Raw genomic sequence first — 17,651 nt, 5'->3', positions numbered from 1 at the left:
GCTGTTCCTTCACTGTCGTTAGATCAAAATCCTGGAACTGCCTTCCTAACTGCACTGCGGGTTTACATACACCACATAGACTGCGGCAATTCAAGGTTGCGACTCACCATCATCTTCTCAAGGGAAATTAGGGATGAGTTTTAAATGCGGCCTTAGCGAGTGGCACTCACATCCCATGAACAAATAATTTTAAAAATACATCTACCAGTGAGAGTAAAGGTTTCATATCTGAAACATTAACTATAATTTTACCTTGCTGGATATTGCCTGACCTAAGGATCCCCAACATTTTCTGACTTTGTTTCAAATTTCCAGCTTCTGCAGTGTTTTGCCCCTCTTTTTTATTTGTTCATGGGAGGTGGGCATCGCTGGCTGGGCCAACATTTGTTGCCAATCCCTAATTACCCTCAAAAGCTGAGTGGCTTGTTAGGCCATTTCAGAGAGCATTTAAGAGTCAACCACATTGCTGTGGGTCTGGAGTCATGTGTGGGCCAGGCCAGGTAAGGACGGCAGATTTCGTTCCCTGAAGGACATTAGTGAGTCAGATGGGTTTTTATGACAATCAACAATAGTTTCATGGTCATCACTAGGCTTTTAATTCCAGATTTTTAATGAAATCAAATTTCAACATCTGCCGTGGTGGGATTCGAACCCAGGTTCCCAGAGCACCCTGGGTACCTGGAGTACTATGCCATTACGCTACCTCCTCTCCACTCTTGGATAGAAGTGGACTCAACTGGACATTTGCCAGGAGTTAAATAATCCCCACCCAAGCTCACACAAAGAACAGCAACATAACCTGCTACCGGTGGAATCATATCCCAATGACAGTAACCAAGGAAAGGAACTAAATATTTTTTTAAATTCATTTACGGGATGTTGGCATTGCTGGATAGACAAATATTTATTGCCCAACTCTAACTGCCCTCAAGAAAGTGGTGGTGAGCTGCCTTCTTGAATCACTGCAGTCACTGAGGTGTAGGTACACCCACGGTACAGTTAGGGAGGGAGTTCTAGGAATTTGACCCAACAACAGTGAAGGACCAGCAATATATTTCAAAATCAGGTTGGGGAGAGGCTTGGAGGGGAACTTCCAAATGATGGTGTTCCCATGTATCTGCTGCCCTTGTCCTTCTCGATGGTAGTGGTCGTGGGTTTGGAAGGAGCCTTGAGTTTCTGCAGCGCACCCTGTAGATAGCACACACTGCTGCCACTGTTTGTTATTGGTGGTGGGAGTGAATTTTTGTGGTAGGGGTACCAATCAAGTGGGCTGCTTTGCCCTGGATAGTATCAAGCATCTTGAGTGTTGTTGGGGCGTTGGAGCTGCATTCATCTAGGCAAGTGGAGAGTATTCCATCACACAACTGACTTCTGCCTTGTAGATGGTGAACGGCTTTGGGGAGTCAGGAGGTGAGTTATTCACTGCAGATTTCCCAGCTTCTGACCTGCTCTTGTAGCCACAGTATTTATATGGATAGTCCAGTTCAGTTTCTGGTCAATGGCAACCCCCAGGATGTTGATATTGGGGGATTCAGCAATGGTAATGCCATTTAATGCCAAGGGACAATGGTTAGATCCTCTTTTGTTGGAGATGATCATTGCCTAGCACTTGTGTCGTGTGAATGTTAACTTGCTACTTGCCAGCCCAAGCCTGGATGTTGCCCAGGTCATGCAGCATTTGGACACAGACTGCTTCAGTATCTGAACCATCGCGATTGGTGAACATTGTTCCCTGATGATTGCACATCGCCACTTCTGACAGTGTCACAACTCACTGGTGATAATGCGCTGTAATATCAAGCCCCACTGTTCCCCAAGCCACGACAAATGTGGAAAATTTGACCAAACCAATTCTATCTAACTGTTTAATTTAGGTTAACAGAATAGAGCACCAGGTTTGTAAACCTAATAAGTAAATAACTGTTTATTGAACAAATTGTCTTTAACTAGTGGCAAAAGAAAGAAATATGAACTGCTAAGGCTATGAGGTTGCATATTATGGTTAAATACAATTCTGCTGGTGGCCCACTGCACCTCATGGACGCCCAGTCTTTAGTCGTTAGATCTGTTTGAAATCTATCCCATTTAGCACGGTGGTAGTGCCACAGAATATGATGCAGGGTATCCTCAGTGTGAAGGCGGGACTTTGTCTCCACAACAGCTATGCGGTGGTCACTCCTACTGATACTATCATGGACAGATGCATCTACGGCAGGCAGGTTGGTGAGGAGTTCAAATAGCTTTTTTTCTCTTGTTGGTTCCCTTACCACCTGCTTCAGACCCAGTCTAGTGGCTATGTCCTTTAGGACTCGGCCAGCTCAGACTGTGGTGGCGCTGTCAAGCCACTCTTGGTGATGGACATTGAAGTCCCCCACCCAAAATACATTCTGCACTCTAGCCACCCTCAGTGCTTCCTTCAAGTTGTGTTCAACATGAAGGAGTGCTGACTCACCAGCTTGGGCGGGGGGGGGGGGATTGTATGTGGTAATCAGCAAGAGGTTTTCTTGCCCATATTTGACCTGATGCCATAAGACTTCATGGGGGCTGGAGTCGATGTTGAGGACTCCCAGGGCAACTCCGCCCCCCCCCCCCCCCCCCACCAACCGACTGTACACCTGTGCCACCACCTCTGCTGGGTCTATCCCGCCAGGACTGGACATACCCAGGGATGGTGATGGTGATGTCTGGGACATTGTCTGTAAGGTATGATTCCGTATGAGTATGACTATGTCAGAATGTTGCTTGACTAGTCTATGAGACAGCTCTTCCAATTTTGGCACAAGCCCCCAGGTGTTAGTAAGGAGGACTTTGCAGGGTCGACAGGACTGGGTATGCCATTGTTGTTTCCAGTGCCTAGGTCGATGCCGAATGGTCCATCAGGTTTCATTCCTTTTTCTTTACTTTTTAACGATTTAAACAACTGAGTGGCTTGCTAGGCCATTTCAGAAGGTGTTTAAGAGTCAACCACATTACTGCAGATCTAGAGCCACATGTACGCCAGACCAGGTGAGGACAGATTTCCTACATGGTAGGAACATGGTAGGATGGTATATAAAGCAAATTTTATAAATCACCAGTTTTGTTCAGCTAAACTGAAACCGAAAAAGATAGACTTTTTTGTCTATACCTTCTGTACTGCAAATAGAGGATAGCCAACTGTTTGGTTTGGACCTCAACTTGCACAAGGAGAAAAATAAAGTGAACCGCACAAAATAAAAAATCCACCAACTTAAATTGCCAATTATCTTTGGCAAACTGGAAAAAAGCAGCATCCAGATTCTATGCAACACACCATTGCAATCAAAGGCCAGCTACTGTCCTCAGAACTTGTTGTGGTGGATGTCAAAATAAACTTGCAATGTTCCCTATTTGCTCAACAGCCTCTGTAATTCAATGTCAGCAGGGTCACAATTTACATAAAACTAGGTCCGACGAGTGACATTCTTTGAAACAGAGCTGAAAATATCAGCAATAAATCTATATTAAGTATCAGCTAACTAATAATTTAATAGCAGTTAACAAGTGAATCAGAATTTCTATTGAGTGCAAATAGTTTGCAAAGTGCAGCCTATCTAATCATTCATTCAACAACTCTCCTAAGACATTAAAAAATTGATTTTTTTTGGCAGCCCTGTGGATGTACTAGCTCAATAAGCAACTATGTTCAGTTAAACTTCATGCCGAAGTACAATTAAACAAGCACTGGCAGTCCTCCAACACCTCATCTACTGATCACTCTTAGTTACTGGATGTCAGCAAGCTGTTCTTTAGTGGTGAAACCCAACACAGTGCTAACTTCCAGAGACCAACATGTAGTCACCCCATCACGCACATGCACACACAAACACACACACACACACACACACACACACACACACACACACACACACACACACACACACACACACACACACACACACACACACACACACACACACACACACACGGGGGTTCAGAAAAGCAATCAAGAGTAGCGGCCACACTTCAACACCCCAACAGCGGCCACACTTCAACACCCCAACAGCGGCCACACTTCAACACCCCAACAGCGGCCACACTTCAACACCCCAACAGCGGCCACACTTCAACACCCCAACAGCGGCCACACTTCAACACCCCAACAGCGGCCACACTTCAACACCCCAACAGCGGCCACACTTCAACACCCCAACAGCGGCCACACTTCAACACCCCAACAGCGGCCACACTTCAACACCCCAACAGCGGCCACACTTCAACACCCCAACAGCGGCCACACTTCAACACCCCAACAGCGGCCACACTTCAACACCCCAACAGCGGCCACACTTCAACACCCCAACAGCGCGTTAGGACATCTCAAAGCCATGAAAGACGCAAAATAAATGTAGACCATTTCATTCTCCTACTTGTTGAGTCTCAGCTGAGACCAGTGAATTGACCACAGACCATGAACTGAACCCCAAATTTTCACTTTCTAAATGGCACAGTATCACATCAAGAAATTAGTTTACCACCACACAAGTGCCAAGGAATAACCATCTCCAACAAGAGAGAATCTAACCATTGTCCCTTGACATTCAATGGCATTAGCTATCACCAAATCCCCCACCAATAACATCCTGGGGGTTACCATTGACCAGAAACTGAACTGGACTAGCCATTTGACTTCAGTAGTGACTAAAATTAACCAAGTCAAGTGAAAATGGAGATTGGAAGAATTGGTCCTTCGCTTCTATACAATCGTTTATGATGTAATGTATCAGATTTCAATCTGGAAGCAGACTGCCCTCTTCTCCACAGTTGGAGTATGGTGCAGTGAAAACAAAAACAAAGTCGGGGGGAATTAATTTCTCATCTTAAAATACATAGATAGGATTACATATGATCTGCAGTACTGAAACAGACCATTTAAGTCAACTTGTCAGTGCCAGTTATGCTCCACACAATCCTTCTCCCACCCTACTTCATCTAAGTCTACCAGCATGTTATTCTATTATTTACCTTCTTATCTAGCTTCCCCTTAATAGCATCTATGCTATCTGTCTCAACTTCTCCATGTGAAAGCAAATTACACATTCTCACCACCCTTTGGATAAACAAGCTTTTCTGAATTCTTTACTAGATTTATTAGTGGTCAACATATTTATGGCCCATAGTTTTGGACTCCCCATAAGTGGAATCAGCTTCTCTGTGCTACCCAATAAACCCATTCATAATTTTAAAGACCTCTATTATGTCACCCCTTCTCTTTGCTATAGAAAATAACACCTTTCTTGAGCGTACAAGCCTGGCAGTTCATCATCCTTATAAATCGTTTTTTCATCTTTTCCAATATCTCTTTTTGGTAACATGAAGACCAGATACAAAGGGGGATAGAAATATAAGCTGTGAGGGGGATACAAAGAGGCTACAAAGAGATATGGACAGGTTAAGTGGGCAACAAGGTGGAAAATGAAGTATAATGTGGGGAAATGTGAGGTTATTCACTTTGATAGTAAGGTGAGAAAAGCAGAATATTTATACAAGGCATGAAACTTTTAAATATTCATGTTCAGAGAGGCTTGGGTGTACTTGCACAAGGAATATAAAAAGTTAGCATGCAATTAAGGCAGCAAATGGTATGTTGAATTCTATTGCAAAAAAATTGGGAGTACAAGGATAAGAAAGGCTTGCTACAATTTTTTAGGGCTTTAGTGACCGCACCAAGAGTACTGTGCACTGTTTTGTCTCCATGTCTAAGGAAGAATATGCTTGCATTCAAGACGATACAGCAAAGGTTCACTAAATTGGCTCGCAGGATGAGAAGGTTGTCCTATGATGAGAGACTAAGCAAATTGGACCTATATCCTGTGCAGTTTAAAGGAATGAAAGGTTATCTCATCAAAAGTTACAAGATTCTGAAGAGGTTTGACAAGGTAGGCACTGAGGGGTTATTTCCCCTGGCTGGGGTCAGGGGCCATCATGTTAGGATAAGGGGTTGATCATTTTGGACTGAGATGAGGGTAAGTTTCTTCATTCAGGGGGCTTGTGACTCTTTGGAATACGTTACCCCACAGATTTGTGCATGCTTCATCACTGAGTAAATTCAAGGCTTAGATAGATTTTTAGTCTCTCAAGGAATCATGGGATATGGGAAGTGGGCAGAAAAGTGAAGTTGAGGCAGAAAATCAGTCACGATCATAATGAATGGCTAAGCAGGCTCAAGGGGCCATATGGTCCACTCCTGCTCCTATTTCTTATGTTATGTTCTAGAAGTATATGGGATGATATGTTCTAACCGTAGTTCTATATAAGCTTAACATAGCTTCCCTGCTTTTCAATTTTATTCCTCTAGAAATTAACCCAAGTGTTTTTGTTTGCATTTATCATAGCCTTGTAGGGTGGCTTCTCAATTTAACAAGTTTTCTCAAACACACTTTTTAATCCTATCTACATAATAGACCCCAAAAATAAAATGGCAGTAATATTGAAAAAGGGTTTCTGAAATGAAATCACAATGCAGTACTTTCTACTGCTTAGCATTAAGCTGAAATACTGCTCAAGATGATTAAATCCTACAGGTTTCCAGGAAGAAAAATCACTTTCCTTATTAAAAAGCATTTTACTAAACCTTCCCAAGGTAAATCAGCTTTAGCTTTGTCAAATCTGTGCACATATAACCAGGCATAACCATCCAACCATGCTTTCACTTGCTGCACTCTTATCTAGTATATACAATGAAATAGATGAAATGTTTTTCACAAGCTAAATACATGAAATTATTGAGAACTGGAGCATTCCAATGAAAGGGTTTAGTGCAGGTCACGGCACAAGCTTATAACTTACGATATCCAGAGAGGTAGAGATAAATTCTGCCCTCAAGCCTTTTCATATGTTTTATGGCAATAGGTGTTCGCGTGTGGTCAGCATCAGTAAAGGGATGGGCAGGAGTGGCTTCTCATTACTTAGCTCTATTCAGGCTTACCAAGGCCACACTGTCAAAATCTGCTTTTATCTGTTCTGAGGCAATTTGCTTGTGGCACTATATCAGAAGTACCTCCTTCTCTTCCTCTGAATGGAAATCATTTCAAGATTCATGGACTGGAGGTCAAGCTGAAGGGATTTTTTCTGTTCACTACACCTTATTATTAAGAAAAAACTCAGACAAAGCAATCTTTTTGGTACACAGAATTTTTATTAAGGTGAACAGAAATGCCAACATTTTGCAAGGGAGAGGGTCATGCTGAGGGGCAAAAGAAGGAATTGACCACCTCCAGGACCAAAATAATTTCACTTAGCCTTTATGCAATACTGCATTTTCTCAGTAAACACTAGTCACATAACCTAAAATGTTTTCATACAACGCATTCTTGTGCAACTGGAATGGTTCACCTTACTGTACAATGAAAAACTCTCAAAAGCTAACTCCTTATTAAAAGATTAAGGCAACAAAATGTGAACACTGATTACTATATTAGCCGTCACACTCTCTCCCAACTTCCTGGGGATGACAATTGGTTCCTGGAACAAATGGGGGAGGCGGCGGCAGCATAGTGGTATTGTCACTGGACTAGTATTCCAGAGACCCAGGGTAATGCTTTGACCCAGGTTCAAATCCCACCATGGCAGACGGTGAAATTTGAATTCCATAAAAATCTGGAATTACAAGCCTGGTGATCACCACAAAACCATTGCCGATTGTTGTAAAATGAATAGATGAAATTTTTTTCACAAGCTAAATACATGAAATTATTGAAAGCATTCATTATTTGAGAGCATTCCAATGAAAGGATTTAGTGCAGGTCACGGCGCAAGCTTATAACTTATGATATCCAATCACAGAGGTAGAGATAAATTCTGTCCTCAAGTCAAAATCCATGCTACCAACGTGACATAATAGGTATTTGTGTTTTTGCTGCTGTCTGGTGATGAATTGCTGGAAACTGCCGTCCTTACCTGGTCTGGCCTACGTGTGACTCCAGACCCATAACAATGTGGTTGACTCTTAAATGCCCTCTGAACAAGGGCAATTAGGGATGGGCAATAAATGCTGGCCTAGTCAGCAACATCCGCATCCCATGAGTTAACGAATAAAAAAAAAGTCCTGGATTTCTCATTTCTTGTATATAAAACTTTTATTGTGACCTTAGATCATACAGATTTACTGATGTAAACTGAAGATGTCCATACAGATGCAGGGATTTCCTGCAAATAAAATGAACTGGATTTGATCTGTTCATCACCTTGGGTTCATTTCTGTATCGCTTTCAACCCTTGAAACATCAACTATCCATATAGTCAGCCTGGGAATGCTCAAAGAACTAAGGGCTAATAAACATGCTTAGCCAGATGCAATCTGTGGTTTTGCTCATGGAGAATTCTGTAGCCAGTATGTTAGCGTGTTTCCACCCCAGAGTTCAGTGGTTGGACATATTAAAATTAATGGGCATTTCATCCATGCTACCAATGTGACATAATAGGTATTAGTGTTTTTGCCGCTGTCTAGTGATGAATCACTGGAAACTGTTCATTTTGGCATCTTTTGGTCGACTCAACAACACTAGACATTTTCGTTCCATTAAGCAGCTTCACCAGGGCTCCCAAACTGTGGGTTGTGACCGCCAATGGGGTCATGAGCTCAGAGGCAGCAATGGCTGCCTTGGAATTCAGACTGATTTCTGACAGCAGTGAGGTCCCTTTCAATCCTCACTTTTTTGTGGGTGCGATCTCTGGGGCCCCAATTGCTGCTACAGAAAATGCCTATGAAAAGGTAGTTGTTCACCCCCACCACTTTGCTCAACTCCGGTTCCACCAACCCTGGTCAAGAACTAAAGCCCCTCTTTCCTCAACAGCTGAAGCCTCCACCTGCCTGCACTCAACTCCTCTTGTAGCCCCTAAATTGTCAGGGGTTACATGAAGTCCAAGGTATTAAAGGGGGTCACACCAGGAAAATGTTTGGGAAGCATTACACTACACCAACTAGTTGTTGCTCTGAAATCTTTGCTAGACTCAGGGTTTGGTTTGGCCCACCTAAATGCATGTATACACATTGCATTTCTGGTGACGATGTAACCATTCCATTCAAGGGCCCAATCCAATATAGGCTTCTCAAGATTAGGCCAGTGGCTGGTCCCCATTCTCATGACACATTTCATCTTGGGCATCTTCTTTAGGACGGATTCCTCCTTCTTCCATTAGTTTTTTACTAGCAACAAAAATCCTTGCGGCATTAGTTATTTGACGAGTTAGCACATTACAACTTTTAACTTGAAAAAACTCTATACTTCATTCTTTTTGCAGGAGGACCCATTTCTGTTCGTCAATTACCATGCGCGGCCTGCTGTGTGTGCGTGTGTCTCAAACTTCCACATATCATCTTGGCAATGCGGCCTGTATCACCGGCTTGATCCCATGCCCCAACTTATAAGACGAGTATAACACTGAAATGTATTTCTGAACTGAAAAATTGAGGTAGACTTGTCATGCGAGTATAACCCTAAATGTGCACTTATTAGCTGAAAAATGGGGATTGACTTATATGTCGAGTACAGATCTAAACATGCATTTTGGCGCCAAAAAAGCTTGAGTTGACTTATGCGCTGCAATCTACAGTAACTGTTTTTAAATTGAGATTCTCACCACTTGCAATATTTCTCTGGCAAAATACGAGTTTTCTCTACATTTCAATGCTTTCAATTAACTTTTATCCAACTTTGCATAAGACACTAACAGAATTTATAAGTGGAAGAGAAAGGAGAATACACTGGCCAAGCCTCCACTCTAAATTTTGTTTTACATACATTGCTGCTTCAATTAGGCATTTTGCAATTAAACAGTAAAAATTTCAAAGATGGTGATTTTAATTAGGCAATTCACATTAAACAGACACAGATGCACACACAGATCCTAATGTACTGAACTGCAGTTGTTAGTCAAAAGTTACAATCTTGTATTTGATAAGAGTTCTTTGAAGTGCTATTTCTAACCAAGTCATGTACATTAGGAGAAGCCAATTTCACAGTGGCTGCACAGAGGTTGTACAAACAGCCGATGTGTATTTTAACATGCTATAATTACCAAAAAGCGAAGACGAAGAATTTAAAATGCAAAATTTCTTGCTCATACTGAAAGTTCATCCATGTGAATAAACTCGTTCTGATGACTGCTGACATGCATAAAATGCCATCATTGCAAATGCAAAGGCAAGGCACAATCCAGTAATGACAACGTTAGGAATTTTTTGTGGTAAACGTACACTGCCTGAGCTTCCCAAAGTGTTGTTCAATAAACTTACAATAAGACTAGTCAATCGCTGCACAGCATATTCAGTCAAGTTATTGACTCCAGTGCCCCATCCTCGGTACTGCAGAGACCGGAAGCAACATTAAAAAAGGTATACACTTGTCCTTTTATACAAAAATAAATTATAACCCAAAATCGTCAGAAGTCTTGTGCTTTTGTACCGCAGCTGATGGTCTGAGATCAGTAGCTGCAATGGGGATTCCAGCAAAGCATTACCTCATTTCTACTACTTGCCTCAAGTGGCAATTCTCCTGCCCAATAATCATCATCTTGTGGATGCTTATAGACACTTGAAGAATTCCTCTCTAAGGGTTGGATTTTTAAAAACGGGTCAGGGTCTGGATTGGAGGCGGGTACACATGCCATTTGGTGCCGCTGGCCTCAGTGTTGGTTTTCTGTCTCACAGTCAGCAGGTAGCCAATTTAAGAATGAATTAAGGGACCTATTAAGGACCCCCATTCCCACGCCAACTGAGATTTCCATGTCCAGGCCAACATGGTGGGCACAATGGATCACGCAAGGGACTCCTCCTACCCCCTACACCCCACTCAGGATTCATACTTGTCAATGGGCTACAGGTGGAGCGGCTGCCCATTCCTAGAAAGATGCTAATCCAGGATCATGGCCAGGCAGCAGGGGTATTTTTAAAATTAAAAGTAATTTCCCGTCACTTATCTTTCATTGTCTCCATCCTCACATCAGCAACCCCCCCCCCCCCTCCTGCTAACCACATCCAGTGGGGCAGTCGATCTCTGAATGTTGAAGGGCCTCTCATTGGCTCTTCTGCCTTGAGAGCCTGCTCATTGTCCCCGATTGGATGGTAAGTCTATTTATTCCACAGCCTTTAATTGGCTGGAACATTGAAAATTGTGGTGGTATGTCTAAAGTACGCTGTGTAGGGTTATGACCCAGAACTAGCCCCCTTGTCCAATTCTCTACCCCGATTAAAAATTCAGCCGACATGTTTACATTTGAAATGTTTAGTAAGCACGGGTTCTCCATGCAACATGGGGCCAGCTAAAAAGCTACAGAAGTTTTTGTCATAAGACAGCAGCTTAACTTCTATATAGCACTCTTAACCTAGTAAAAATGACCCAAAGTTCTTCACAGGAGTACTATTACACCAAATGTATTGCCTAGTCAGATAAGGAAATATTAGAACAAGTGACCAAAAGCTTGGTCAAAGAAGTAGGTTTAAACGAGTGAATTAAATAGGAGGAGAGAGGGGTGGAGAGGTTTAGAGAAGGAATTGCAGGGCTTAGGAGCTCAGCAGTTGAAGGTACCACTGCCAATGATAGAGTGAAAAAAATTGGGAATAAGCAAGTGGCCAAAACGAGAGTAGCACAGATATATCTCAGAAGGTTATAGGTCTGGAAAAGATTACAGAGACGGGGGTGGGGGTGAGGCACTGGAGAGTTTTGAATACAATGCTGTGTATTTTAAAATTAAAGTGTTGCTGGCTGGGTGTCAGTGTAGGTCAGCAAGCCCAAGGCTAATGGGTAAATGGGCTTTAGTGCAAGTTAGAATATGGGTATCAGAGCTTTGGATGAGCTCAAGTTCATGACAGGTGGAATATGGGAGTCTGGCCAGAAGAACACTGGAATTACATATATTTACATCGAATGGGAGGAAATCTGGAACGCAGCGTACATTGTCTCAATATGTTCCCAAGCTAATGATATGCAACTAAAAATATTTAGCTTTTTCAAATTAACTGCTATTTAGGCTAAAGAAAATTTAACTTTGGAAAGGGTATTGTGAAATGAAATTCCTTTATATTTTGTAGATGGTGAAAATGAACAGGGCAAGCACCGAGGAGCCAGGAATGTGGCCCTTAAGGGAGCTGAGTGGATAACCTATAACAACATGCTTTCACAAGCAAGTTATGGTCAGTCAAGTGAAAAGCAGATCAGAGATCATGGCTGCTCATCACATGTTCAGTTTATATAACAGATTAGATTAATTAAAATGACTGATGTTGAAGGCAACTATTATTTTTAACTGATTTATGCAGGTACTCGCATTAATTGCTCAGATGTTAAGAAATTCCTTTTCTTCCTTGCCACTGTAGTATTTGACAAAATGTTAAAATTATGTTGATATTATATTATAAATATGCAATTAATTCAACTAATAGGAACAGCAACCAAAAGATTTACATTTACTATTTGGAAAAACGTGTCTTCCAAAAAGAAAAAATTAAGGCAGAACAAAAGAAATAGGAGCGGGAGTAGATCATAAGATCCATCGAGCCTTCTCCACCATTCAATCCAATCGTGGCTGATCTTCGGCTTCAACTTCACTTTCCCACCAGCTCCCCAGATCCCTCAATTCTCTGAAACACCAAAAAGCTGTCTATCCCAGCCTCAAATGTATTCAATGATGGAGTATCCACAACCCTCTGGCGTACAGAATTCTTGAGATTTGAATGAAAAAAATTCTCATCAGTTCCCTCCTTCCAAGACTGATTGACCCCTTATCCCAAGGCTGATTGACCCCTTATCCCAAGACCGTGCCCTCGTGTCTTAGATTCCTTGACTAGTGTAAACAATAGCTCATCAGCTACCCTATTAAGCCCTTCAGAATTTTGTATGTTGCAATAAGATCAGCTCTCATCCTTCTAAATACCAGACAATATAGGCCCAGTTTACTCAACCTCTCATCATAGACAACCCCATGTCCCAGGGACCAACTTACTGAACCTTCACTGTATGGCCTCCAACGTAAATACAGAGACCAAAGCTGCACACAGTTCTCCAGGTGCAGTCTCACCAAAGCCCTGTACAGTTGCAGCAAGCCTTCTTTATTCCTGTACTCCCATACCATTTGTCTTCCTAAATGATTGCTGTACCTGCATTCTAACTTTGTGTTCCTTGTACAAGCACACGCAAGTCTCTCTGAGCATCACCATCAAGTTTCACACTTTTTTTAAAAAATTCCGCTTTTCTATTCTCACAACCAAAGTGGATAACTTTAAACTTCCCCACATTATGCTCCAGCTGCCATCTTGCTGCCCACTCACTTAACCTGTCTATATGTCTTTGCAGCCTCTGTGTCCTCCCCATAGCTTTCCTTTGTAAAGAACTTTGTATCATCAGCAAACTTAGATGAAGTGACAGAGTAATGCATCTAAGTCATTTAGATTGTAAATAGCTGAGGCAGCACTGATCCTTGTGGCACTCCACTAGTCACAGCTTGCTAACTTAAAAATGCCCCGCACATGCCTGCTCTTTGCCTCCTGTCCGCTAACCAATCCTCTATCCATGCTAATACATTACCCCCAACTCCATGAATTCTTATCTTGCCTATTAACCTTTTATGTGGCACCTTATCAAATGCTTTTTGGAAATCCAGGTATACTACATTTACTAGTTCCCTTTATCTACCCTACTAGTTACAGTCTCAAAAACTCTAATAATTTTGTCAAAAAGGATTTCCCTTTTGTAAAGCCACAGTGACATGTTTGAATCATACAATGCTTTTCTAAGTGCATTGTTAAGACTTCCTTAACGATAGATAATAGTAGGTAGATTGATAGGTTTCAACTGGACTCAGTTGACATCATTTTCAACCACGAGTAAAATGATTGTCGGTTCAAGCTGCACATAATCTAGGCAGATACTTCAGTACAATACCACTTGTCACTTTTGCCTAAATAACAGTAATGATCTCAATTCAAAAGCAATTCATTGGTTGTGAAGCACTTTAGAATCTTGATGTGTAGAGCATTACATTTCAAAATGCCTTTAACTAGAAAAATATCACTAGTTCTTCATAGAGACATAATCAGAAAAATGTGGATGCAGTGACAGATGAGCTGAGGTCGAGGGAGAGGTGGAAGACATAATGGAGGTAGAAGTAGATGGCTTTTGTGATGAAGAGGATATGGAGTCAGAAGCTCAGCTCCATAGGTACCCATGGCTGAGAATAGTTCTGTTCACTCTGAGATAGCAGTTGGGGTTGGGTTTGGAATAAGCAAAGGAAATGCAGAGTTTGTGGCAGTTGTCAAGCATTCAATCTCTTTTAGCTGAAGGAAAATGCAGGTTATATAAATGTGAACATTAGACAAACAAGCATAAAATGCAAGTTTTTCCTTTGTGTATGGATAAAATTTATTTTATAAAATGGTTTCCACTCTGGGTTAAAATCAAAAGGCATCCAATATGAGGCTGTGAATAAGTGTCAGGTATTCCTTTCAGAACTGTTAATATTTTCTATTCAATCTAGCAAAAATGATAATTCTTTAGGGAGATGATGCTTGATGAACAAACTATTCTAGGCTTGAGCTCATCAGGCTTACGCTGAATGTAATCAAGTAGAATACAGGATGATTTATTTTCCCTTACTTGAAAAACCTGGAAGGTGCAAAATTAGAAGCATTGCAACAGAAACAAAAATTTCTAAAATGCTCAAATAACTACCATTCCCCCACAACATGCCTATTCTATATGTACATTAATGCTAAATTGCCCAAGTATATTGCAATAAAGATTTAGCGAACACACATGATATTGAATACTTGTGAATTATGCATTTTTCTGCATCTCCTGCTTAAAATGTGAAATGCAATTTTAAAAAAGCAAGCAATCCATTGGGCAAATAAATACGTGACCAAATTTAACACAAACTAAATTGCTGGATCAAAACAATTTCAAAAATTGAAAGCATAGAGAGCTGTGATGTACTTGTTAACCAGAATTCTAGAATACAGTTTAGCTGGCAAATGTACATCTGTCACAACATAAATTCAGCATGAAAATTACACTATGGAGCTACTGAATTTCACTCTGATTGGGCTGCATTACATCCACTGAGACACATCCAAGCTGGTCTTTAAGCAGAGAAGTAACATTCCATAAACTTCAGTGCACTATCAGAAACCGATAACACCACCATATATTGCAACTGGAAGCACAATGTTGCAATTTGCACGGAAACATTCCGCCCATCTGGGTGACAGAAGTAAACAAACACACGTGATGCCAAGGGTATAAATTATCCTGGCTACATTGAACAATCAAGACATCACACTGCATGCACAGACGCAGGCTCAATACACAATATGGCAGATATAAGCCAGTGCATTAAAACAGTGATTACATTTCAAAAGTACATTATTGGCTATTGGGACACCCTGAGGCCGTGAAAGATGTTTTATAAGTTTTTCTTTCTATCTTTACACAGCATGAGAAGCAGTGTCACAAATACAACACAAATTCTCTCAAATAACATGTTGCATTTCAAATGCCAATGCAAGAACGTAGGACAGGAGTAGGCCATTCTGTAGATCATTTAGCTCCTGGGTCCTGTGCCACAATTCAATGCAATCATGGTTGATCTGTGACTTAACTCCATATACCTGGCTTTACCCAATATCCCATAATACCTCTGGTTAACAAAAATCTATTAATCTCATTTAAAATCTATTAAACTCAATTAACAGCGCTACAATTTACTACTGACAGGTTCTCTCTAGGTGCAGTAATAAGTTATTGCACTGATGGTTCGCCCTTCAACCTCAACAGGCTGAAGGCCAAAACCAAGACAGCCACTTCTGTAATAGAACTACAGTATACTGGTGACGCACAAGTTAGTGTTTACTCCAAAGAAGAGCTACAAAAGATAGTTGACATATTCGGCAAAACCTAAGAGGGCATGGAACTTTCCATGAACACAAAGACCACCAAAGTCCTCTACCAATTCACACCAAATGTATCATCAAATCCAATGCCTTCAACTGAGATTCAAGCTGAAGTGTTGGAAAATGTCCCTGGTTGCTCATATTTTGAAATCTATCTATCCCAAAAAGCTAACATTGATGAAGAGGTACATTACTGAATCCGGTGTGCCAGCTCAGCCTATGGAAAATTACGTACTCAAGTTTTCGAGAATTGTAGTTTCAGTCCTGACACTAAACTCAAAGTCCATCAGGCAGTGGTTCTCTCCATTCTCCTCTACCGTGTTACAAAATTCTATCAAAGCCCCAGATCATCATCATCAACAGTGTCTTAGAAGGATCTTGCATGTCAAGTGAGAGGACAAGAGAACAAACATGAGCATCCTCCAAAACACAGACATGCCAAGTACAAAGGCCATGAGAATCTCACATCAGCTGAAATGGTTGAGATATCATCAGAATATCTAACTCAAGGCTTCTCAAACATTTGCTCTACTCAGCCAAGCCAGGGAGTATGTTCACAGAGTGGCCTAAAGAAACATTTCAAAGGCAATTTCAAAGTCCCCACGAAAGTCTGCTCTATTACCATCAACACATGGAAGCAGATACTCAAGCACAACCAAAATGCTGATCCATCATCAAAAAATGGCATCACGAGCTTCAAATCAGTTACTGAGAGCGAGCGCTGAGACAGGCAAAGAGAGCTGCTCGAGTCAACGATGAACCACCACCTCTACCAGTCGATGACCGATATCCTTATTGAAGAGTAAGATTTGGCACATAAGTTACCAGCAAACCCACAGCCAAAACGGACATCTCGCTTAAACCCAGCCATCCGCAAGGAAAAGCCATCCTCAACACGAGGCATTGCTGATAATGATGATGTCTCTCTTTGGACGATCACTGTTTCAAGGTTTTCACCAATTAAAAATCATCCTGTTCTATCGTTTTTAGGTCCAAAGTGGATGATCTCACATTTGCCGACATTGAAGCTCATTTGCCATAACTTTGATTAATCTCACAGAATCACAGTGCAGAAGAGGCCCTTCAGCCCATCGAGTCTGCACTGACACATGAGAAACACCTGACCTACCTACCTAATCCCATTTATCAGCACTTGGCCCATAGCCTTGAATGTTATGACGTACCAAGTGCTCATCCAGATACTTTTTAAAGGATGTGAGGCAACGCGCCTCCCCAATCCTCCCAGGCAGTGCATTCCAGACCGTCACCACCTTCTGGGTAAAAAAGGTTTTCCTCACATCCCCCCCTAAACCTCCTGCCCCTCACCTTGAACTTATGCCCCTTTGTGACTGACCCTTCAACTAAGGGGAACAGCTGCTCCCTATCCACCCTGTCCATGCCCCTCATAATCTTGTACACCTCGAACAGGTCACCCTTCAGTCTTCTCTGCTCCATCGAAAACAACCCAAGTCTATCCAACCTCTCTTCATAACTTAAATGTTTCATCCCAGGCAACATCCTGGTGAATCTCCTCTGCATCCCCTCCAGTGCAATCACATCCTTCCTATAATGTGGCAACCAGAACTGCACACAGTACTCCAGCTGTGGCCTCACCAAGATTCTATACAACTCCAACATGACCTCCCTACTTTTGTAATCTATGCCTCAATTGATAAAGGCAAGTGTCCCATATGCCTTTTTCACCACCCCAGTAACATGCCCCTCTGCCTTCAGAGATCTATGGACA

At 41.8% G+C, this 17,651-nt stretch overlaps 1 protein-coding gene across 4 annotated transcripts in view; it reads right to left on the bottom strand.

The window, feature by feature from the left end:
- kdm4b (lysine (K)-specific demethylase 4B) overlaps nt 1–17,651 on the bottom strand; it is a 579,874-nt gene that overhangs the window by 395,797 nt on the left and 166,426 nt on the right. Inside the window, exon 7 of one of the 4 annotated variants that reach the window (XM_078555679.1) lies at nt 10,188–10,324. The exons of the other annotated variants lie outside the window; for them this stretch is intronic. Within the exon in view, the coding sequence (XP_078411805.1) occupies nt 10,291–10,324 (34 nt within the window). The 3' untranslated portion in view covers nt 10,188–10,290. Of the gene's footprint in view, nt 1–10,187; nt 10,325–17,651 lie in introns of those variants that run through there. 4 annotated transcript variants of the gene reach the window in all.

Source organism: Cetorhinus maximus, chromosome 13, assembly GCF_964194155.1.
Source record: "Cetorhinus maximus chromosome 13, sCetMax3.hap1.1, whole genome shotgun sequence".
Classification (NCBI taxonomy): Eukaryota; Metazoa; Chordata; class Chondrichthyes; order Lamniformes; family Cetorhinidae; genus Cetorhinus; species Cetorhinus maximus.
Note: the sequence above shows the minus strand (reverse complement) of the source record. Positions and strands in the feature narration are given on the sequence as shown.